General features: G+C 39.8%; 4 protein-coding genes across 15 annotated transcripts in view; 1 reads left to right on the top strand and 3 right to left on the bottom strand.

The window, feature by feature from the left end:
• Positions 1-23,136, top strand: part of LOC146481264 (alsin-like) — a 74,535-nt gene that overhangs the window by 25,368 nt on the left and 26,031 nt on the right. For 3 of the 8 annotated variants that reach the window (XR_014864550.1, XM_085108883.1, XM_085108881.1), the window contains exons 24-28: positions 420-699; positions 1,934-2,091; positions 2,926-3,186; positions 3,418-3,466; positions 3,811-3,875. Coding sequence is in view for 6 of the 8 variants with exons in the window: in XM_085108883.1 (XP_084965009.1) it covers positions 420-699; positions 1,934-2,091; positions 2,926-3,186; positions 3,418-3,466; positions 3,811-3,875 (813 nt within the window). In the remaining 2 variants the exon portion in view is untranslated. Of the gene's footprint in view, positions 1-419; positions 700-1,933; positions 2,097-2,909; positions 3,187-3,417; positions 3,467-3,810; positions 3,876-4,224; positions 4,289-4,390; positions 4,480-5,596; positions 5,694-7,470; positions 7,696-23,136 lie in introns of those variants that run through there. The other 5 variants (XM_085108880.1, XM_085108882.1, XR_014864551.1 and 2 more) reach the window with 5 other exon arrangements.
• LOC146481255 (uncharacterized) overlaps positions 10,949-23,136 on the bottom strand; it is a 116,193-nt gene continuing 104,005 nt past the window's right edge. For all 4 annotated transcript variants that reach the window (XM_085108890.1, XM_085108887.1, XM_085108888.1 and 1 more), the window contains one exon: positions 10,949-11,300. In XM_085108890.1, the coding sequence (XP_084965016.1) occupies positions 11,203-11,300 (98 nt within the window). In that variant the 3' untranslated portion in view covers positions 10,949-11,202. The remainder of the gene's footprint in view (positions 11,301-23,136) is intronic.
• Positions 19,581-23,136, bottom strand: part of LOC146481262 (uncharacterized) — a 43,699-nt gene continuing 40,143 nt past the window's right edge. The window contains exon 3 of one of the 2 annotated variants that reach the window (XM_085108934.1): positions 19,581-20,099. The gene's annotated coding sequence lies outside the window, so the exon portion shown is untranslated. The remainder of the gene's footprint in view (positions 20,100-23,136) is intronic. The other variant, XM_085108931.1, reaches the window with a different exon arrangement.
• LOC146481266 (uncharacterized) lies at positions 20,121-21,518 on the bottom strand. The gene is made up of 2 exons (XM_085108935.1): positions 21,392-21,518; positions 20,121-20,865 (listed from the first exon to the last, which is right to left on the bottom strand). The coding sequence occupies exons 1-2, from the start codon at positions 21,430-21,432 to the stop codon at positions 20,121-20,123; spliced, it is 786 nt and encodes a 261-aa protein (XP_084965061.1). The 5' UTR covers positions 21,433-21,518.

The following is a 23,136-nucleotide window of genomic DNA, read 5'->3' as shown; positions in this document are numbered from 1 at the left end:
TGCTATACCACTAGAAAGCATTGCATAACTAGTATGGAGCAACGTTTTCTGAAGAAAGTAAAGACTGCATACAAAACATCCAGCAAATATGAGCAAAAATTAACAAAAAGCACTAAAGACTGGTGATAATCAAAGACTAGGGAGCGCGTTCGATGATTTGGATTCCAGTCTCTCTCTCTTTTGCCAAGTTGGTGATGATGTCATCCGCCCCTGCAAAATCTGCGAGAGATGCCTAATAAAACGCGTCCTAAGATCCATTCATTCAATATCCCATACAATCTCGTCTCCAATCTGTGTTTGGAGTGCGTTCTTTCTACGTCGAACGAAATCAGTTACGATGCTTCAGTCCTTCAACGGCGAACTCACAGATCAAAATAACTTCTTTAATTTTGTAGACTTATTATGAATTCCTCTTTCAGATCTACCCAGGGAGACAACAAATATGTAATTCCGCCTGAGAAGAAGTGGATATCATTGTTTTGGCAGTGCCGTCAGTCTCTTGGTTGTCATGGTGATCGTGATGCAGAGCACAAAGTTGTATGGCAGTCCATAAGTGATACCGTGATGAGTTCGCGTGACTCTAAACTGTCACGCAGTGAACAGGAAGTAACACAAGAGTTGTTGAATGTCAACAGTGACATAGAGCAAACTGCGCGTGTGTGCACTGACTTGCACACTATACAAACTTATCTTTCAAAGGTATTGAACGCATAGTTTTGTTGTACCTTCTAAGAGTTATCTAACTGTGCACACCTCAACATTGGCATACAAATTTTCCTCCCTGGTTTCAATATATCTCCTATCAATGGTACATGAAAATAAAAAAATCTCCTCAATGATTTTCACCACACAGTTTTCTTCCTCCGCACATGAAAAATAACTGAGGAACAGAGAAACCGCGTAACTAGCGATCCTGTGTTGATGTCATACAGGGTTGGTACGGATCCTGGGAATCCCGGAAAGTACTTGAATTTTACTCTAGCATTTTCCAGGGCTGGAAAGTCCTTGAAAATGGTAGGAGGTCCAGGAAAATCCTGGAAATCTGTAAAGTCAAGTCATAAAAGACATTGCGGAGCAGCCAAATGGAAAGATCCAACAACTTGTATTATGGGTCCTGTCAAAAAGCTTTTTGAGGCCTGGAAAAGTTCTGAAAATATGTTTCTGAAAAAGAGTACGAACCTAGTCTTCGTTCTTGCGCGGTAATAGGGAACTTAAGCAACGACGACGGCAACGGCAACGAAAACGTCACTTGAAAATATAAGTTCACGTTGCTTCAACTACTTCAACTTAAAATGTGGGCAAAGTATCCTGGAACTAAATTGATAGGAACGGCGTTCAAGTAAGAAAGAAGAATGAAAAATTCACCGTTGTGTGCTCATGTTCTCCACAAAACCGAGAATTTGGTCATTTCAAGATGTTGTTTTGCTGATGACGGCAAAGAAATGTATAAAAACATTGTGGCGTTCTTGTTGCCGTCGCTGTCGTCGTTGTTTAAGTTCCCTATTTTATCACAAACGGAAATGAAATTTCACGTTCTTATACGTTTCAAACCCGAGGAAGAAAACCTAATAGGGGAATTTTCGAGATGAACATCAAGATTTGATGGAGCAAATAAAAAAAATCTCCCATATACGCTTTGAACTGAAGAGTTCAATAAAGTAGACTCTTACTGAGTGCTGTCCCAAACCCCTCAAACCTTCTGTTACCCAGTGGAAAACAATTATCCTTGCACACATCTGTGCAGTTGGTTTTCTCGCTGCCAACTCGAATTTCATTTTGTTCCTTAATTTTCTCTTTGAGAAAGCTTTGTTATATTAGTAGTCCATTTTTGTCCAAGACCATGTGGTAAACTACAATATTAAATGCTTAATTAAAACTGAGTTCTTCCTATTTATTTGGGTTGCAGTAACAAGTAATGAGCTTTCTGTTTCAGGCGTTTGATGTGAAGCAGCATCCCTTAGGGCAGCTTGTGAATGGCTTGGTTGATGTTTTCAGAGCCAGCTTTGTTGGGATGGGAACTCACAGAAGGCTTCTGCCTCATGCTGTTGCTGAGGCCAAGTCATTTGTCATCAGAGTATACAACATTGTGCGGTAAGGTATTCTTGTTGCAATATCGTACAGTGATAAGTTAATTCCTCGCGAAGCGAGGTTAATAGATTTGTCGCGCCGGAGCTAAGCCGCGCGAATTTGAGCGAATCGTTGAAGGTGTCCATGCTGTTGCCTGGCAACAGTTCAAACGAAGTTTTAATTACGTCAGACAAAGGGAACGTTGCAAGGCAGCAACAGGTTGGAAGACGGGCTGGCGTCAGACGTAACTGATGTTTATTCATTGAGGGCTGAACGTGTTTATTCATCGAGCAGTGAAAAAAACACGACTTAATTGTGACGCAAATGAACCACAGGAGGACCGCAGAAGGGAAAGTTTCACCGAGGGAGATTAAACAACGAAACTCAGCGCGAGCAGCGAAGAAGGAGGAGACATCAGGAAACCACAGAGCAAAGACAAAAGACGACATCACTTTGAATCATCTGTCCACCCAGACCCAGCTTCGCGAAGTTTTGCAAGTCACGTATTTCTTGTACTATTACATCAATGTGTAGAGAAATTTTTCTTTTTGTTACAACATTGAGCAGAAAAATGTTAATTGTTACAACATTGTGTAGACAGATGTTAATATTGTTACAACATTAAACTCCGAGTGAGAATTGTATACAGCATTGTGCAGTGAACTACAGTAAGATGTTAAAATGAATGTTCGTAAAATTCTTGAAAAGGTGTAAACATGTATTTTAATGAGCAGAGATATTTAATATTGTTCCAACATGGTGCAGGAAGGTTATTACTGTTACAGTACTGTATAGAGAGATGTTCAGTTATTAAATACAGTTGTTTGACTCATATACCCAAGTCCCTTTTGTCCTCAGACTTCTGTTTCCTGAGCTCCCCAATGAGGAGTATGTTCACTTAGCAACAGACACAGTATCCGGTATAGCCAATCACAGCATAGAAGAGAGTTGGACCAGTAGCATGCTGCTCCACCCCCTGCTCTTCCCCAGGCTCTACCCGCCGCTTTTCACACTGTATGCTTTGGACAATGAGCGTGCAGACAGTGCATACTGGGAACAAATTCAGCTGCTAAACAAGCGATCGGACTGGGCACTAATGACGTATGTGGGCATGCAAAGGTAAGCGGGATAGCTCAGATGAATGTTGCAGATAGCTGATTATTTATCACTAATTTCTACAGTGATGATGATGATGATGATGATGATGATGATAAACATCTTTTATGTGTCAATGGGAGGGCGTTAGTGAGTTTTGACCCATGGCTCGTGACACGTTCTCCGATTGGAGGAGAACGTATTCGAGTTTGTGTATGATGTTAACTCTAATTTATCAAAAATTGTGTTCACTAGGCACTTTTGGCTCACCAAAGAGCAAGATGTTGGAAGTCGGATGGATGAGGTATAATGTGCTTGTTTATCAAAACTTTTATTTACTTAGAAATTTATTGGACCATAAGCCACCATATGTTGGTAAAATGGACAGGACACTAGAAGATTAGAACATTTCACTCTGAAACAGGTTTTAAGCATTTGCATGTATGACGAATACCTCTTTTATATCATCGTGCAAGGGATGTTTGGGTCATCGTGGTAGAATATAATAAGAAAATAAAATAATCGTTTGTCCCATGATGTAGTCACGTAAGCCTTGACGAGACGAACCCTAATAACGGGATCAAACGACCAATTCAGTCACTGATCTAAATAGAGAAGTTCTCACTATCATTTGTTGTTGTCATTTAGGTGAAGCTTGAAAACCGAGAAGCTGAGCATTACGTCAGTGCTGTGGAATGCCTTCAGCAAGTTAGGTATTACAATCCTTCTTTAGTTTCATGTTTTGTTTATATGCAGTTGAGCCTCTCTGAATGAACAACTCTTGGAAGCAACGAGCTTCCTTTAAGTGGCCACTCAGTGTGTCTTAGTAGAAATTTCTTTAAAGTCAAATCGATATCATAACATGCATAATGCCATGTAAGCAATCAAGTTCATAATCATAATACTGGGAATTTAAATACACCTCACAACATTTTTAACAGAACAACTTATAGAATTTACTCTACAATAAATTAAATAAACAATATTTAGAACAGCATTTTGTACTGAAAGTTTTTTGTTGTCATCACTTGTGGTACTGATGATGTTATTATATTCTTGCAGCACAAAGTTTAGTCCGATGGAAAAGCTCGAAGTTCTTAAAACTACTTTTGAAAAAATAAACGAGGTAGGTTTTGTTTGTAGAAACTTTGTTTATGGTTACACAAAGTATCGAGCATTAAATACAGTTCTGAGTTTTCTTTGCTTGTTACTTGATTATATTCTTTAGGAAGTCAGTTCATTCTGGCAAGGAGAGAAGAAGCTAGTCTCTCTTGACGATTTGTTCCCAGTCTTTCAGTTTGTGGTCATCAGAGCAAGGTATTTACAAATTTGAGTAATGTGCAGTTCCAGAAAATATCCATACTCCCCTACGGAAGGTTGTTTTGTTTTGCAACCCGCTTCCCCCCGGAAATTCCAGTTTAGCTTCATACATTGCTTCTAAAATTTCGGTTTCGAAGACCCCCCTCCCCCTAGGGATTTCCAATGACCTTCCATGGGGTGGGTATGGAGTTTTTCTGGAACTGCACAATTGACCTGTGACCAATCAATGTGTTCAGTATTATATCATTCTGTTTCCGTATGCCGCCCTGTGGCACCTTAAGCAATCAAACTTTTGACGTCTTGGCCGTTAAGAGTTTCTACTGGAAGTCCTGCTTTTTTCACGCGTTTGATGTGTTTTCACCCCAATCAGGTGTAGCCTATAAAGCAGGCAGTCATTCAAGCCAACGCCTCCACCCTCTCCACCCTGTAGCTTTTCAAACGCTTGTGCCGCAACAATACAGGCTTAAAATTACTGTAGTGCACTGCTAGACAGACTACAGTAGGCAAAGCCACAGATAGACATTTAGCTTTAAAATTTGCGTTGTGTTAACGTGTTGGTTGCTTAAGATCCCTGACAACACTTCATTCCCAAGCTTGTTAAACCAATTCATCTTGCCTTACATTGCCTCACAGCCAACTCTGTGTTGTACACCTTGCTGGCTCATGTACCCAGCAATTTCATGGTTGAATGGCTCAATATTAAAACATAGCTGTGTTGCTTTGATGTCTCTTTCTCTTTTCTTTTATTTCATATACTTGTCTCCTTCTGTTCAGAAGATTCTTACACGTTGTCAGCAGTCATTGCAATACTTTGAGAAATAACATCTACATCAAGATCGATTTTTCCAGTTTACCTTGGAAAGACAAAACAGAATCCGACCCAGTGGCAAGGTGTTCCATTCCCTTATTGTTTTGGGGAAAAAGGAAAATTGGTGGTAATTTGTTGAGCACTCCGGTACTTTTTATCAGTGCTTGTGTAAATGGCTTTGGCGCCCAACTGGCAGGAGGTAGCTTTTAGCGATCTCATTATCATGATGAAGAAAGGTGAAATAATTGGTTTGTTTGGGATTGCCACATTATTCACATTGTCATTTCCTATTTGCTGCTGATGTAGAATCCCTCACCTGGGATCAGAGATTCATTTCATTGATGACATGGTGGACAGTCACGTGCACATAGGAGAACAAGGTCACATGTTCACCACACTCAAGGTATTTCCTTTGTCTGGCCTCTTAAGGCCCGTTTGAAAAGTTTCAACATTTGTCCAACATTTGTTCAATAAAAGGTGAACGGATGCTGGGCAAATGTTGGATGAACGGAGCACTTGCTTAAACGGTGTCAATGCCACTCAACATTTTCAAGAACAAAGAAAATGTTGAATCGATGTTGAATGAAAGTTTAAACCAATTTAAATTTGATTCAATTTAAATTTGATTCAAACTTTGAACATTTTTTTACGCTTTCAACAGTGTTGAACGACCTGTTCAAACAACTGTGTTGAACTCATGTTGAAGCAAATGTTGAAACCATTTGAACGGGCCGGCATATTTTTAGATGCGCATGGGAATACTATTTTCCACGAAAATTTAAATTCCGTTTTACATGAGAATTATGCAAAGCTGGAGACTGGTTAGTAAGGCTCCCGTGGGAGACTGAATTTGTGGGGACTTCAATCTAAAAATAAATAGGTCTGTAAAAACGCCGTGACACGAATATATAGGAGTTGTACTCTCCGGGTCATGAGCTTTTGCTTGCAGCTAATGGTCACATGGTACAAAATCCACCATGCTGGAGAGCAAGTTGCACACTGGGACATCCAAAACAAAGCCACTTCATCCAGTCAAACTTGAATTTTTATTTGTTTTAGATGTCCCAGTGTGCAGCTTTCTCTCCAGCATGGTGTATTTTGTACCGAGTGATCCTTAGCTGCAAAGGGTTTATTAAACCTTGTAAATCTGATCGCATCATTCATACGGTGGAACCCAGGCCTTCTCCACATTCTTTTCTCACTTGAATGAGCGCGAGGCACCACGGGAGCGTGAAAAACACCCACTTTCTTTCGGGCGCTAATTTTGCCTAATCAGAGAGACGTCTGGTTACGAAGTGGGTGGAACTGTTTCAAAACAACCATTATAACATAGCTAGTAAATTTGTGTACAGTCAAACCTCTTTATTACGGTCACCAAGGATAAGTGTCCGTATTAAAGAGATGTCCGTGTTAGAGAGGTAGGCTTTATATGGAGTTCGGTCTCTCAGGGACCAAGTGAACTGTCTGTTATAGAGAGGTGTCCGTATTATAGGGGTGTCCGTAAGGAGAGGTTCCACTGTAATCAAATTCAATCGCGCGTGCGTGCCTCATATTCCCATTGTGCACGCTGATAACGTCAGCAAACAAATTTCTGTTTATACAACATTTAAGCAAACGCCTCGAAAATGTTATAAAACAATTGGTTTATACGTCAGCTGTGCGTTCATCGAGATATGTGCCACGCGGGAATTTTGGAGAGCACTCAAGAAGCTAGAGTTGCTCTTATGCATCTTTCGTGCTTTCCAAACTTCCTGCGTGCTTCATGTCTCGATGCACGCACAGCTGACGCATGAACCAATTGTTAACTAAAGGACGATAGAAGGTTGGTTGTTTGAAAGGAACGGTCGGATTAAGGGTTTGTGCAGTAAAGGGACCAGGTCACGGTATTTTGGATGAAAGTGTGCATTTTCGTTTACGAACTCTTCACGCGAAAACGGCGATTCAAAATTCATTTATTGATAAAATTACGGCCACATAACAAATAAATACAATATCTGAATATAAAAGGTCACACTGGGATAAACTTGAAAAAAGTTGGGCTGCGGTTTTTCAAGCTTAACTAAATGTGATCCATAAACATATTGCATTGATTGCGTTTTTTGGTTCCCAGTGAGCAATTGTTTAACATCATAATTTTTGTTTCTGCTTAGTCGTTTTTTATCGTTGTTTTTTGTCATCAGGCCTCCTTTTTCCAGATTCAAAATGAAAAAGGATGATTCAGATGCTGGTACAAGTTATCAACTCAACAATGATGGATTATTGGCTGTAATCTCGTGCAATATTTTTGTGGAAGGTTACTTGGATCATCGCACCACATCCCAGAGCCAACCTTGAATATGTTATCCAAGTTGGTGCGGAATAAAATTCTAAGTATAAATATCACGTGTAACTAGCTTGAAAGCTACCTGGGATTACGTTTTTTATTTGGATATTTTATAAACAGCTCTTTTAGAATCTTTCCCTTGTTAAGCTCATTCTAAGTCCAGGTCTCAAATCTCTAACAGTGTTTTTGTATACCTATCTGAACGGGTGCAGTTGTTGTTGTTGTTTTTTTTTGTATCATAATGAAATATAAAATTTTTTCTTAGCTGGACACGTTATTCATTGACGTTGTTGTGTATGATGTTGACAAGTGACTCACAAATGTCTACACTTTAACGACTCACCAATGGGTACACTATAACGAGTCGTCTTCAAACGAACCTCCACTCTCGGCATCGTTGAAAATACAATCTAATTCGTTGTAAAACATGGAATAATATTTCGGTGTTGGACAAAACAGGATTTGATTATCACCTTTTTTCGCTTTTAATTTTCCGGGACGCCGCCACGTTGGATTTGATAATGACATACGGTTGCCCAATTCTTTCACACAAAAGAAATTATGGTTACTGACAACAGCGGCAACCGTATGACGTCATGATATCCAAAATGGCGACGCCCGGGAAATTTAAAAGCGATGATAATCAAATGTAATTTTTAGCACACTTGAATGGTCTTTCCACTTAAGAATTTAGAATTTGTTTTTGGAGTGGACCTTCCCTTTAAGCACTAAGTCTTCTAGCACATTTTTACTCTCAATTAAGGACGGTGCCTTCTAATACAGAGGTATTTTTGTCTGGTTTATGACTATGTAGTAAAAGCAGATCTCAGCAAGGGCTGCTAGAATCCAGAAAGAAAATTGGTAATGGGTAACGGGGCATTTTTGAGGGATAATAAAGCAACAACTATTCTAAAATGCAGTAAAATACAAAGCAATGTATGGCATATTTTTTCGAAATTGAAGCTGTATTTTCTCTGAAAAATGCATGGTTACCCCCAACTTTGTTTTTGGATACCAAGAGCGCTTGCTAAGCTCTGCTTTTTCTGCATAGTTTTAAACCGCGCAAAAATATCCCTGTATTAGTAGGCACCGTCCTTAAGTAATTTATTAAGCATTCTACCATTTGAGGAGTTGAGCAGCTAACTCTTTCACTCAGGCATAAATACCACAGGCAGGACTCGAAGTTCTTTTTACTATTTAATCATCTCGTGCAATAAAATGTGAAAAACAACTTATACCTGACCTGTTTCTTTTACCGTTTCTCCTTTCCTTGGTTTATTACATTCAATAACATTTAAACTCGGACCACAACAGGGACTGTTTGTAGACTAACAACAAATAACTTGGACTCCATTCGATCGCTTAACAGATTACTGCGGGACATCCTGTGCTTATATTAACCCTTCAAACCCTACTCGCAAAGGCCAAATTCTCCTATCTTGTCCCCATACTTTTCTTATAAAAGTACTAGGGAGAAGTTATGAAAATCTCAAATCAATTTACCTTGGGTGATCGTATTGTCAATTCTCATAAGCTCGGGGACTGATTAAGCATTGATATAACAAGGAGAAATTTGATGCTGATCACCGTTAGGGTTTAAGGGTTAAGCCATCTCGGACGCCTTTTGGCCATATGTTCTTAAACGCATGTAGGTTGGCAAGTAAAGAATAGGAAAAAGTTTAACCAGAAACAAAATGAAAATAAACGAGGGAGGGAATCCTTATCTTACTGTCTGCCTGTTTTTTTTTTTTTTAAGAGCTTCGCTTTATTTGCATTAAAATGCATGAATGTTTTAAGCTTCTGATATGAACGTCTTTTATGTCGAAAACCAGAAAATCGCTGTACAAAGTTTTGGAGGAGTCTTGTGTTTCCTTTCCGCTCCCTCGCTCGACTTGATGTGAAATTTCACGACATAACGGCATTCTTTGTAGAAACAAGAAGCTGTTTCCAGCTTATACTCGGGCCATATTTGACTGTGTGGTGCGTAAAGCCTACAATTTTTTAACAGTGATAACCTCCAGCATCGCCAATTCCCCCAAATAGAGCCTGCGAGCAAGCTCTCTTGGGGGTGGATCCTCTTTCCCCCTCCCGTCCCCCACCCCCAAGAGAGCTTGCTCGCAGGCTACCAATTAGATAGATCAGAGATATAGTGAGGCAATAAGTAACCACCAGGTAGAATTGCATTTCTTGTAGTCAGAATGAAATACAGGGGAAAACGACATTTGTCATACGAATGCTTTTTATAATCCCCGGTCTTTAATCCTTAGGTTTTCACCTTTCGTTTAGAGACAGAAACCATTTGTACGGTCCTAATAGGGTATGGTTTTCAGGGTGTTTTGTCTTGAACGGGGTATCTATTTCATCACTTTCTGTCTTAAACAGGGTATCCCTACATGACCTAATGGCTTAAACAGATTGTGATTGCCAATGCATTAAAATACAGTAAGAAACTAGTGTATTCTTATTTCATTCTAGTCTTAAACAGGGTGTTATTTTGGGTTAAATGTCTTAGAAAGGGCCTGAAAATTTTGAATTCTGTCTTAAACGGGATAGGGAAATCGGAGAATTGTGTCTTAAACAGGGTCAGGGTTTGAACGCCCGGGCTGCACCTCCCTACCCAAGCATCTGTTGAGTACCCCCCCCCCCCCGGGATCTAGAGTAACGTTACGCATCACGCGTACGTTTATATCCTTGTACGTTTTTCAATGTTTCGCTGTTTATGTTTTTTAATGAAATTCAGCGCAAGCATTTGTTATTCACCTTTCATTTGAAGACAGAAACCGTTTCTACATTGATTGTTTTTCTATAGTAAATGTGAGACATCTTTATCTATCTTGGCCCGCGAGGTCATAGACTAATTTAGTTGCCAAATTTTCGGTTAAACAAAACTAACCTTGAGGCACTCAGGTTAGCCTAAAAAACACTCCGGTTAGCCTAAAGAGCACTCCGGTTAGCCTAAATAGCACTTAGGTTAGCTTAAATAGCTCCCCGGTTAGCTTAACGGTTAGCAGTTTATGTTGGGATTGTTCATGCCTCGCATGCCTCGCACGTCTGGCTTGCATATTGTAAACACTCCTCACGGCCCGAAAACAAAGAACGCGACCGAGAATTTAAAGAATTTGATAACACAACAGAAAACGTAACTCGTACCAGCCGAGTACAAAAAACGAAATATTAACGGCAGACTGATCCCAACGGCGGAGGTGACGAGCTTGATAGAACAAACATCAAAGGCTAGAATAACTGAAATATATTTGTTTTTTAAAAAAAAACAATTTTTTGCCCCCCCCCCCCCCCCAAAAAAAAAAATATATATATATATTTCAGTTACCTAAGTTATGGTAACTCGCCTTATCGGCACCAAGCTGTTCGGCACATACGTACTTAAAGCACATTGACGACAGTCCTTAGCCCTGTTTAAGGTCGCCTAACCTTGGTGAATTAAACCTAAGCTACAACTTCAACCTTGTTGCAACCTCGTTGCAACTTCAAGTCTAATGATTAGGGCACGTTGATGACAATCCTTGGCCTGCTCAAGTTCGCCTCAGGTCTCGAAGAATTTCACCTATGTTATTGTAACTCGTTGAAGTTAAACATATCCAACAAGCTCGTGAAGTATAATGGTCAGCGCAAGTTGATGACACTCCTTGGCCTGCTCAAGGTCACCTAAGTCTCGGTGAATTAAACCTAAGTTATTGTAACTCGTTGCAACATCAATATGGTCGGTGCCAAGCTTCTCAAGTTTAATGGTTAGAGCACGTTGATGAAACTCCTTGGCCTGCTCAAGGTCACCTAAGTCTCGGTGAAGTTCACCTAAGTCATTGTAACTCGCTGCAACATCAATATGGTCGGTGCCAAGCTTCTCCAGTTTAATGGTTAGAGCACGTTGATGAAACTCCTTGGCCTGCTCTAGGTCGCCTAAGTCTCGGTGAAGTTCACCTAAGTCATTGTAACTCGCTGCAACATCGATATGTTCGGCACCAAGCTTCTTAAGTCTAATGGTTAAAGCGCGTTGATGATACTCCTTAGCCTGTTCAAGGTCACCTAAGTCTCGGTGAATTACACCTAAGTTATCGTAACCCCTTGCAACTGCAATATGCTCGGCACCAAGATTCACAAGTTTAATGGTTAGGGCACGTTGAAAACACTCCTTAGCCTGTTCAAGGTCACCCAACTTTTGGTGAATTACACCTACGTTATTGTAACTCGTTGAAACACTAATATGTTCGGTACCAAGCTTTTCAAGTCTTATGGTTAAAGCACGTTGATGACACTCCTTGGCCTGCTCAAGGTCGCCTGAGTCTTGGTGAATTAAACCTAAGTTATCGTAACTCGTTGCGACATTAACATGTTCGGCACCAAGCTTCGCGAGATACGTAGTTAGAGCACGTTGATGACACTCCTTGGCCTGCTCAAGGTCACCTAAGGCTTGGTGAATTAAACCTAAGTTATTGTAACTCGTTGCAATATCAATATGTTCGGCACCAAGCTTCTCAAGACTTATGGTTAAAGCACGTTGATGACACTCCTTGGCCTGCTCAAGGTCGCCTGAGTGTCCGTAAATTACACCTAAGTTGTTGTAACTCCTTGCAACAGCGAGATCGGTACTTCCTAGTTTTTCCAGCTCAAGAGCGAGTGCGTATTTCTGGTACATTTTTGCGATATCAAATTCGCAGTGCTGAAGACATATGAAGCCAAATTGGTGAAAGTTTTCTTGACAAAAATTGCTTGATATACATTTATCATTGGCTTGAAATGAGCTTCCTCCTGAAAACACATCATCAATCACAAAAATTAAGATTTTTAAATGCGGGACGACGTGTAGAGTGTCCAATGCCGAGTGACTTTCTTGTGGGAGGGTGTTGATAAACTGGTTGAATGATTTAATAGCGCCATTGATAATTTCAATGTTATTATTCTCTACGTTGTCTTTCGCTGCAGTTTTGATAGCATCATGTACAACCTGATGTACACGAATGAAGCAACCATTTTCGTCTTCATCAAATAGGAGTAGTGAGCATCTCTTTAGTCTCATGCAAATCAATTCTTTATCTAGATCTTTGCTATTTTTATCTACGGTTTTTATGTAATTGATTGCAATATCCAGGCTTAATGGTTTGGGTGCACAAATTGAAAGTAAAGAGAATAAGTGATTCACAACTTTTTTGGAAGTGATTGCCTTTTCAACGGCTAGAGCTATGGCTGCGGTCATGGAATTTGGGTAGCTAAGGTTTTTTTCGGTGAGAATTTCCTCAGTAATTCTCCGTTGACCTTTTTGTAATACGTTTAGATATTCTTTCCATCCGAAATGTGATGATGCTTTGTTTTGTCGAGCCTGTTTGACAAAGGTTGCGGCGCTCGCTAAAGCAAGAGGTTGGTAGTCCAGTGCTAATGCAACTTCATTTTCCTGCTGGCTGTTGGGAAGGCCAGAAAGCATGGACAATAAAGAGATGGCATCGTCGTGATCCATACCTTTGCTTACTGGGATGTGATTGATGCACGAGCTTGGTAAAGGAATAGACGCGGTGTCTTGTGTTGTAATCAACAACTGACCCTTTCCCCACGCCTCGTTGCCAGAGTCTGGCAGATGAACATGCACAGAAGATATGCTAGTGACATTGTCAACCACCAGTAGCCAAGACGTGCACAAACCAATTTTTGTGGAAATGAGCATCTTAAGATCAGCTATCTTCTCGTCAATTTTCGAATTCTTGGAGTTGAGGATTTGTATAATTGAATATTCCGGACACCTTAATTGACGAGCAAAGAAAGCATACGACTCCAGAAGTGAATCTGGACTTGCGGCGTTTAGAGTCATCACAAATGACGTACCACATGGCATTTCTTTACCTTCATCAAAGACTCGACTAGCCACAAGACTTGCTAGCTGCGATTTTCCACTTCCAGGATTCCCCGAGATGTATAGATAGGTTAGATTACTTTCATTTGCTTCTTTTAGCTCCCTAAGCTGTTTTGCTATTTCAGCTACATCACGATCGCGAGTTCCGATGTCGTGTGAAGGCTTCGGTGGAAGAAAAGAGGTAATTTCTTTCTGGAGCTGATCTTCCAGGACCTGCCGCTGATCTTCGAGGACCTGTCGCTGATCTTCCTTATCTTGAAGTTGATGTTTAAGGTTATCAACTTGTTTCAGCACATCTGTTAACTCTTCTGTAGGAAACGTTGTCTGATTTTTTATGTCTTGAATTTTCAGTTTTACAGTATTGAGACCAAGCACCTGAAAAGCACCGCAAACGTTGCTGATGGTTTTGTGAAAGTCTGCATCGGAGAGATTGTCTCGGAGTGTGTGAGCAAATACTTCGTTCCTAAATTTTCTAAGATCATCTACATTTGTCCTAACTGTTGCGTTGATACCGTGCCCAACACAACCAGAGTAAAGGATGGCGTAAAACAGCATTGTACAGTCCCATTCAGCTCTATCTCCATTCTTCATGGTAGCCAGGAGATGTGCATTCTTTCTTCGGTTTCGAAAAGACTCCCCGTTGTAAAAGTCTAGTCCATTCCTAGGCTCATCTTTCCATTCTCCCATTGTTGCTTTGTACTGTTTGTCCCATTCCCGTTTAAAAATCGTTCTCAGACCCTCAGCTAGTATATTAGTGGTTACATGGCAAATTCGGAAGTAGTTTAGCTGTTCAGTGGTACATTCGTTTGAAGAGGCCATATCTGGTATTCTTATGGGACTTGGAACCTTTGTGGAGAAAAAGACCTTTCCATTAGAAAACTGGCGGAAATTTGACGCGGAGCGAAAGTAGATTTAACTGGCGTTATGAATTGAAGAAGGTTGTTAAAAATTGCTAACGGTGTTGTTAGTTTTTAATTCAGCAATGATGGAAAGGAAGTTACAGGATTTGGTCAATTAATGGACACCAGTGTTTCCTTGGCGTTAATCTGTAAAGCGGAAACTTTCTATGTTTGATATTTTTAAGTAAATATTAACAACAACCACAACAACAACACCAACAGCAACAAACAAACAACCTTGACCGGTAAGAAACTCGGCCAGCGCATCTTATCCCATTTTACTTTATGAACTAGAAGCGGCCTCATTTATTCCCATTGTGCCCCCTCGCGATTTTTAAACCTTTCCTCCCGACAAGATTGAGCTAACTAAATGGTTTTAGTCATAAAGATAGCGTACTTGAATTGACTTCATACCGGAAGTTGCTTATGATAACGCAATGACCGATGCGCCACAGAGATCTGACTTCCGGTTACTTTTGACTTGTTCTTCAAGTATCTTTAGATGTGTTTGCTCTAAAACTGAATCGAATACACAGAGATCGCAACAAAGTTGTTGAAAAACGAAGCTAGGATTGTCGATTGATAGCAATGAATAAACCTAAATCGACTATTTCATTGCTGCGAATGGCAGGTGAGGGTTGGCATGCGAAGAACGGTCAAGAAATCGACGCCATATGGTCAGTTTTATAATACCCCATACAGACAAAAGGCCGTACCTTTCGAAATTCTGGAAAAATATATTTCTCTGACCGTGAAATCAGCCTTGCTTTTTCTTTATTAATTTTTCTTTCTTTCTTAATTATTTATTTATTTATTTTTTGTATTATTTGATAAACTAGAAACAACATGGTCATGTCTTAATTTCGATCGTGCGGAGTGGCCGCTTGCTCAAAGTAATGTAGAACAATAAGGGAACACTAATGTGAGCTAAAAACCATAAACATAAACGTTACGGTGATTTTTTTTCTGTATTTTCAAAAGAGATGTTCTATTTTCTGAATAAAAAAACTGCCTATCAAAACTGCCTATTTCTGGTTGTCATGGTAACATCAAGGTCAATCAACATTTACCGACCACATTAAATTTTTCCCAGATATATTCCTGATAAAGTCCTGAAGTTGTAGGGCGTTTGCTCAAATATTTAAAAAGTTATTCAGGTTCAAGGTGACAGCGGGCAGAATCCCCCCCCCCCCCCCTCCTCTTTCCCCGGTCTGGATAGGGCTAAGCGTCATAAACAAGGTGTTAGGTTTGATAAAGGATAGAAAAGTCAAAAACAGTTTAATTCGTCTTAAATGATATGGGTCAATATGATGGTTTGAGGGATTAAGAGACATCTTTCCACCGACATTCTCTTCAGGTACCCCTCCCCTCCGCCTGTGTGACGAAAAAGTGTGTAAAAGGGGTTTGTGCTATTGAATGAAATTGCAATTAAATTAACTATGGAAGAAAACTCAAAAGGCTGTCTACTTACTGTCGACAGCTTTCCCGGAAAGAATCACGCCAGAGTCTAAACTTTAAATTCTTATAGACTTGAAACTCTCTCTTCGTAAGACGTGATCAAAAGTAATGTGCTCACGGCCGTCAGGCTGTTTATTTCATGACGTCGTCTACGTCAATTTATATTAATCACCATTGGAGTTGATAATGGGCAATGACCCGCGGAAATTTTCCATACTCTAGTTATTGTAAAAATGCTCTTCAAGGTGGATTGAATTAGATGTCTAGAGAATGGAACTTTTAACAACATGACGAACAAGGATGACTGCATACGTATATGGACAAAATGACCTCTAAGCTCATTTTTATGTGCGCGTGAATAACGCGTGGCGTGATGCTGCGGGAAGTAATGACGTGATCGTGTTGTATTTTAAAAATATGGAGACGTGTTAGTCACGAGACCGACAGATTGAGGACTTGTAAACGACATTTGCCATACTTCAGAAAACGTTGCAATACCGTGATCTTCGCTTGAGTCAAGTCGACTAAACAGTTGCCCAAAGACACAACTGACAAAACATGTAGTATTGTTTCGGCTGGCCAGAGGCAACTTACATTCTGTTCAGGTAGAGAAATCATGAAATGCTCCAGTTACATAATACAATAGTTCAAATAGAGTATGGCATGTAAGACAGCCTTTCTTAAGAGTAAAGTAAGTGCATTGATTTCGCGCACAAATTTTTAAATAGTTGCAGAACACACTCGTCCTCAAGGAGATAGGACAATCTTAAGCTACCATGCTGTAACAAAGGGACAGGTAGATGTCCCAGGAGAGTTGAAGATTCCTTTTCAAAAATATAGTGGATCCGGGGGGAGACCCCTCAAAACTGTTAGTGGATGTGCGCGGCTCGGTTCTCCAATTCTTTCAGACCCAAATATGTCATTTTGTTATACCCTTTTTCAGACCTGGTTTCTAGTATTCATACATGTTTCCTATTTCAGACCAAAACGCCTCAAAAACCATACCGTTTGCCGCCCCCGTCCCCTCCCCTCTCTCCCCGGGTAGAGGATGTCAATAAACATTTAATTGCGTCTGCGTTTGTGTTTTTTAATCAGTTTATGCTTTGTTGACCTCACTACATGTCAGATTCCTATGACCAGATTAGCACTTATTACAAAAAATTCCAACTATTGCGCAGTGATCGAGGCACAAGTAATTCGATCTCCCTGTGTAAACTGCAGTTTATATTGTTAGATTCAAGGTAAGAAAATAAAACATTTCATTGGCCAGCGACACACAGATGTCATAGAAAAGTTGGAGATTCTTTTTGAAAAATAGGGATAGGGGGGTATTCTTCAGAATTGTTGGTGACCCTCCTTCAGACCCAAATATGTCATTTCCATGGTTTTACGTGAATTTACGTGAGGCAACATGACCCCCCCCCCCCCCCCTACCACCACCGCCATTACCTCCCAACCAAAACCAAGAATATGTTAATATATTGACTTTCGATTTTGCAATGGGGTGCTAAGGGACGACTAATTTTATGGTATAGTAATCTTTGTCGTCTAAGGCCAGACCGTATGTAATATCTAAGGCGAACAGAATAAGAGCACAGTTGCTTGTGTACCTTTCAAGCATTCTTCAAATGTTTTTGTTATGGAACAGTGAACTATATCAAATACACAGAAATCGTTAAAATGTTTGTGACTGAGAAAAAACGTAGGATTGATAAGGGGCGAATAATTTAAAGTTAATCAACTATTAAACCTCAGTTCGACAAATGATGGGTAAGCATCGGTAAGCGAAGAACGAGCAAGAAATCAACGGTGAACTAGCAACATTAAACAACAAGGTTGTGTCGATCGAGCGGAGTGGCCGCCGTTTATACAAACTATTGTTTACAGTTTTAGATGTCAGTCGGATTAGAACGAGAATACGAGCGAAATTCTTGCACTAACTGTCTTTATCTGCTGTTTTACATCGCTTTTCTTTTCGCCTTTTTTTCCGGGGGAGGAGGTTGGGGGTTTGTCTTATTTACCACAAATTTGCGGCGCGCTATTTAGTAACGAAGTTGCCAAGTATGGTTGACTAATTTTACAATTTACAGTCTCAGACATCGTATTGCTTTGGACACCACAAAGCTTGATACAGCATCACAAATAATTGAATGCATTCGATCAGTTGTAACAGACAAAATCAAACACTTTTGTTTTGAGGGATTTAGTGACATCACCCCACCGACGTTTTCTTCAGATACCCCTCCTACCGGTCTGCTTGACGGAGTTTTCTTGTTTTGTTATTGCATGATATCACAGCTAACGAAACTAGAGGCGAACGTCATATACTTACTGTTGGTAGCTTTCTTGAGGAAGAAATGACGCGGGCAGAAAGCAAACAAATTAGTCAGTCTAAAGTGTCTGTTTGTGAGACGTGATGAGAATCGAAAATGAAAGTTCTCAGTTCCCCTCAGGACGTTTATTCTCTGACGCATGCGCCTGTTTTCACAAAAATAACAATTTGGGCAAAAATGCGCAATGACCCGCATATTGTTTCTACCCCAAGTTATGGTGGAAATGTTACTCAAAACTCAAGGTTGCTTAAATCAGATGTTTGAAAAACTTGAGAACTTAATACAGTCGGGACGCGAAGATTATTTATGCATTTATGGAGAAACTGACTTGGCTTATCGTGTTAAAGCGTGAACAACGCTTTGCGTGATGCCCCGAGAGTGATGACGTGAGCGTGTTGCAATTTTTAAAATAGATATGTTGATTGTCACGCACGAGACCGACACAGATCGTTGACTTGAAAAACAATATTTTGTAATACCTCAGGAAACACTCCAACACACCATAGTATGGTAAAAATAGGCCATTCTGCAACTGAAACCTCCAATTAAATAAGTCTTTTCTACGGCTAACGGTTAATTTCTCTCCGTTACGGTTAACGGACATCTTAAACGAAAGTCAATTCCTTTACTGAAAAGTCTACTGAAAGTTCAAAATTTGTGTCGCCATTGTTGTAAAACACATTTTAAGGTCTGTTGGTTTCTGACGACCTTTCCCGGATGAAAAAAGGCTGAAATAGGATACATCAGCCACTAGACAAGACAAAAAAAATCCTACAAGCGATCTTGACAATCTCAAAAATGAAAATTGTGGAGAGGAATTTTCTACGATTCTCTTTTTTTTTACGCCTGACGACTAAAATGTTTGGTCATTCTATGACTAACGATTAACGTCATTGAGACCCACAGTTATGTCCTGCACAGACGTATTCAACAACAAACTTACTGCATTTGCCGATGAATTGGGCATTAAAAGAAGCGACAATGCTGTAAGGTGACAAAATTGAGATGGTCAAATGCCCCGGGGTAATTGGGTAGAAGGCTAATGCTCGACCCCCGGGATGGACAGTGTGGGAAAATGCCCCATTATTACCCGGGGGAGGGGGGATGGGCGCAGCTGGAATTGACTGATCCATTCTTTTAACATTGAAGGAGAAATCATTGCATGAACAAACTGATCACTCTTTCGATGGTGGGGAGTTTTGCATGTCCTGATGTGCTCTCCTCATAAATTGTGCTGTCGATTAGTTTGTGCTGCAAAAATGATAGAGAGAATAGGCCTTTTTATACTAAAGCCGATCTTCGGAGATCCTGGGCAGATATTCAGGGAGAACTGAAAAAATGTTAAGCTTTTCCTCCTGTTTTCACTTTCCCCAGAAACGTTTTCTTGTTAAAGATAAGAAAATACATCAATGGCTACTTTACTGACTCAACATTTTCAGCTTTAATTGCATTAATTTATTACGCAAGCAACAGCTGACATTCACATTCAAATTTCATTTGCTACAAAACGAGCTCAAAGTAAGGCTATCTTTTCCTCTGATAATTTATCTTTTTACATGCTTTTAACGAAAAAAAAGTAGATATACAACGAGAAGATATATAAAAATCGATATTAATGATGAAATCGTATAGTATGACAGTTGAAAATGTCTCTGTTTCATACTACTGAACATTTAATTTTCTTTCACAAATTCTATCAAATTAACAGCCAAAACAATTTCCATTCGCGCTTAATCTATTGATGGGAATCATTATAACGATTCTGTTATTCGCAACAATAAATTACATACATATAATCCGCCGCAAAAAATTATATTCTTAAGTAGCTTTACAGAACTAATTATTGCCAGTTTTCATTATAATGTAAAGGAGCAGATTTATGGAGTTCAATTTTCCGAACATCTAACGAATATTAGATCTCGTTTCTACATAAAAAGCATTTTTTTTTCATATCTTTCTAGTTCTGTTCTCCTTTGTCACCGCTGGTTGTCTGTTTTGCTTCGTCTTCAGGTTGAGGCTCATCAATCTCCATGGTGATGTCAATACTTCTCGTACTTGGTAACAAGGCTGGATCACGTGAAGCTTCTATAGTGAGCAACCCCGTTTTGGACAAGCGTGACGTCACTGAGCTGAGGTCCGCGTCATTGGGCAGCAGAAAACGGCGGCTGTAATCACGTGACCAATGAAAACCATCATCTTCGGATCTTTGTTTTCCAGTGATCGTCAGCTCTTGTCCATGAAGTTTGACTTTGATTTGTTCTGGTTTAAATCCACTCAGATCTAAGTTGACTGCAAATTTGCCGTCGTCCTCTTTCATTTTCTCTTTGACCCTTTTGGTTCCTTCGAGTACAAGAGCATTACCATCTGCGGTAGCACGTGACGTCACAGATTCAGGATCAACTTCTTGTGGGATTTTGATGACTTTCTTGAACTCGCTGTTTTCAAATCCATTTTCGTCTTCTGATCGATGCTGGCCATGCAAGGTTATCTTTTCGCTGTCAACAGCAACAGAGATTTCTTCAGGTTTGTACTGATTCAGCGGTACAAAGGCGATCTTGATTGCACCTTGGGGCGACTTGTCTTTCCTTTGCTGAAAGCAAGAATCTCCTGTTTCCTGTTCATACGCTAGAGCAAGTTCTCTCCAAAGATCAGGGAAAAATCCAAAGCCGGGAACAGCTCGGCTGTAGTAACTGTGCCTGTCGCTAACAACCAAAAAAAGGAAATTAGAATCAGTTTTTCTTAGGTAAAAAGGGCTTCCCGAACCGAAATGAAGAGCTAAAGTAACATGATGGACTGGTTTAAGACATTAGAAGACAGCTTTGATACCTCCTAAAGGTTTTTTGGACTTGAAATAATAATAATAATCAGTAGCCAGAATTTTTCGAATTGCGTTCAATGTTGGCACTAAAGATTTGCTAAATGCATTTACGAGCACGCTTAGCCGAATTTGGGCCAAAAAGATTGGTGAAAAGTGATTGTCTTAACGACATCAAAATACGATGTAACAAAAGTTAACTATAATTTGTTACTTGACACGTAAACTTAAAGTCATTTATCTTGACAAAATTTTTTGACTGGTAGTGGTTATTATTTGCCATTTAAAGTAGTCTGAAACACCGGGAAGTGCGAATCAGAATTAGGCGAAAACAGGAGCCCATGGCTCCTGGCGAAAACAATGCGCTTATACAAGGCTAAAAGCTATCAAAGCTCATAGAAAATAAAACTTACCGGTGCGGATGACACGTTGGAAATCTGAAAACGACTGCCATTTCTTCTTGAATGTTGTCTTCTTCTCTGGTAGGTAGCTTCAGAATCTTCTCAGAAACTTTGATAAACTGCCACTTTTATAGCAGACGATTTCTTTCCAGAACCATCCATTGTTACTATAATTAAATACTAGCTCAACGCTTTGTAAGAATGACTCAGCTGATTTAACTCCACAAAAAGCGGAAGAAAAATATTATATGAATTCTCCTGTCGTTTTCTAGCAAAATCAAGAAAAATGTGGAAAAATCCAGAAACTTCTCCACCGCTTTCCCAAGGGTGCTCTGTGTTCCTCGGCATAGGAGACTGGGAACGAACGAAATGGCGCACACATGAAGGGCACGAAAATCCACCGAGTTGGTTTGGATTTTTAGTTTACAAAGAAACGGTTCTACAGATGTTTATTTTGTGAATATTATTTTCACATTTACTTATAAATTCGCCAGAGATGTGGCCTGATTCGAGAATTTTTTAAACTTCTTCTGACCAATCTCGGTTTTACCAGAAAAAGACTGAAGATTACATGTGTAATTTTACTGTCACCGTTTGTCAGCATATTAAAAATCAGCGGAGTCATTCCTTCGAAGCGCTGAGCTGGTGTCTAATTATAGTAGCAATGGATGGTTCTAGATCAAGGAAGTCGTCTGCTTTAACAATCGTGCTTGCAGTGTTTGGCTAAAGGCTAAGTATGCAGCAGCTCATCAAACTTTTCAGAAGACAACTAAAGACAACTAGAGACAAGAGTACCAGAAGAGCTTAAAACGAGAGCAGGCAGAATCAAGAAGAAAGGGGTGTCGTTTTGAGATTTCCAAGGTGTCATCCATACTGACTACTGGTAGAGTAAGTTTCTTTTTAAAATACAGCCACTTAATTATCAATGTTATACTGGCATAGGTGGGGGGAAGCGGGGGGACGGGCTGGGGGGGGGGGGGGGGGGAGTTTATATTTTCAAGAAAATTTCTGTCAAATTTCTTACCAGTGGGAAAAAATATATGTTGAAAATGTCAAATATACGGGTACAAGAAATTCCCCTCCTTGGGCAGCATTTTGTCGTCAAATGTCCCTAACCCTTGTAAGGCCAGAAAAAAGATGCAAAAAAGTGCATTTCTGAGAGACTTTTCTCTTGTGATCTTAAAGGGAACCTCCACTCTTACAACAAATTGACGGTTAAGCGTTGGAAATAGTGTCTTAATTCTAAATATTTGTCTAAAACGTAGAAATGACATTCAAGTGTGTTAAAAATTAGATATGATTATCAAAAAGTTCCGCTTTTAAATTTCCTGGGGGCAGCCATTTTGAATTTGATGATGTGTAATGGTTGCCGCTTTTGTTATTCAGCAGAAGTTCTTTTGTCTAAAACAATTGAGCAACATTATTACATCATGAAATCCAAGATGACGGCGCGTGGGAAATTTAAAAGCGAAAATAGCTGATAATCAAATCATGTTTTTTCCGACAATGAAATATTATTTCCATGATTTCCAATGAAATTTCAAAGAAAGTTGTATTTTCAATAATGTAACGTTAACATGTTTCGAGAGTGGAGGTTTCCATTATGTGGTGAGATCGCTCTGCTGAACTATGTTGACCTTTAATTTTGGTCGTGAAGGGAAATACTAATTAAATTAACTGAACGAAATCTTCTTTTCACTCGGAGCCATTTGGATTAGTTTCTTTATGCCAATTTGCATACACTGGCTATGAAGTAA

The sequence above is a fragment of the Pavona decussata genome, unplaced genomic scaffold, assembly GCF_977016875.1.
Source record: "Pavona decussata unplaced genomic scaffold, jaPavDecu1.1 SCAFFOLD_51, whole genome shotgun sequence".
Classification (NCBI taxonomy): Eukaryota; Metazoa; Cnidaria; class Anthozoa; order Scleractinia; family Agariciidae; genus Pavona; species Pavona decussata.
The sequence above is the reverse complement of the archived record's forward strand: the minus strand, read 5'-3'. Positions and strand labels throughout refer to the sequence as shown.

What these genes read in the sequence shown, in the direction of transcription:
- LOC146481266 (XM_085108935.1), bottom strand. Translation starts at nt 21,432, where the DNA reads ATGGCAGTCGTTTTCAGATTTCCAACGTGTCATCCGCACCG. An exon ending in CCAACGTGTCATCCGCACCG is followed by an intron (nt 20,866 to 21,391) that starts GTAAGTTTTATT and finishes TTTGGTTGTTAG; the next exon opens with CGACAGGCACAGTTACTACA.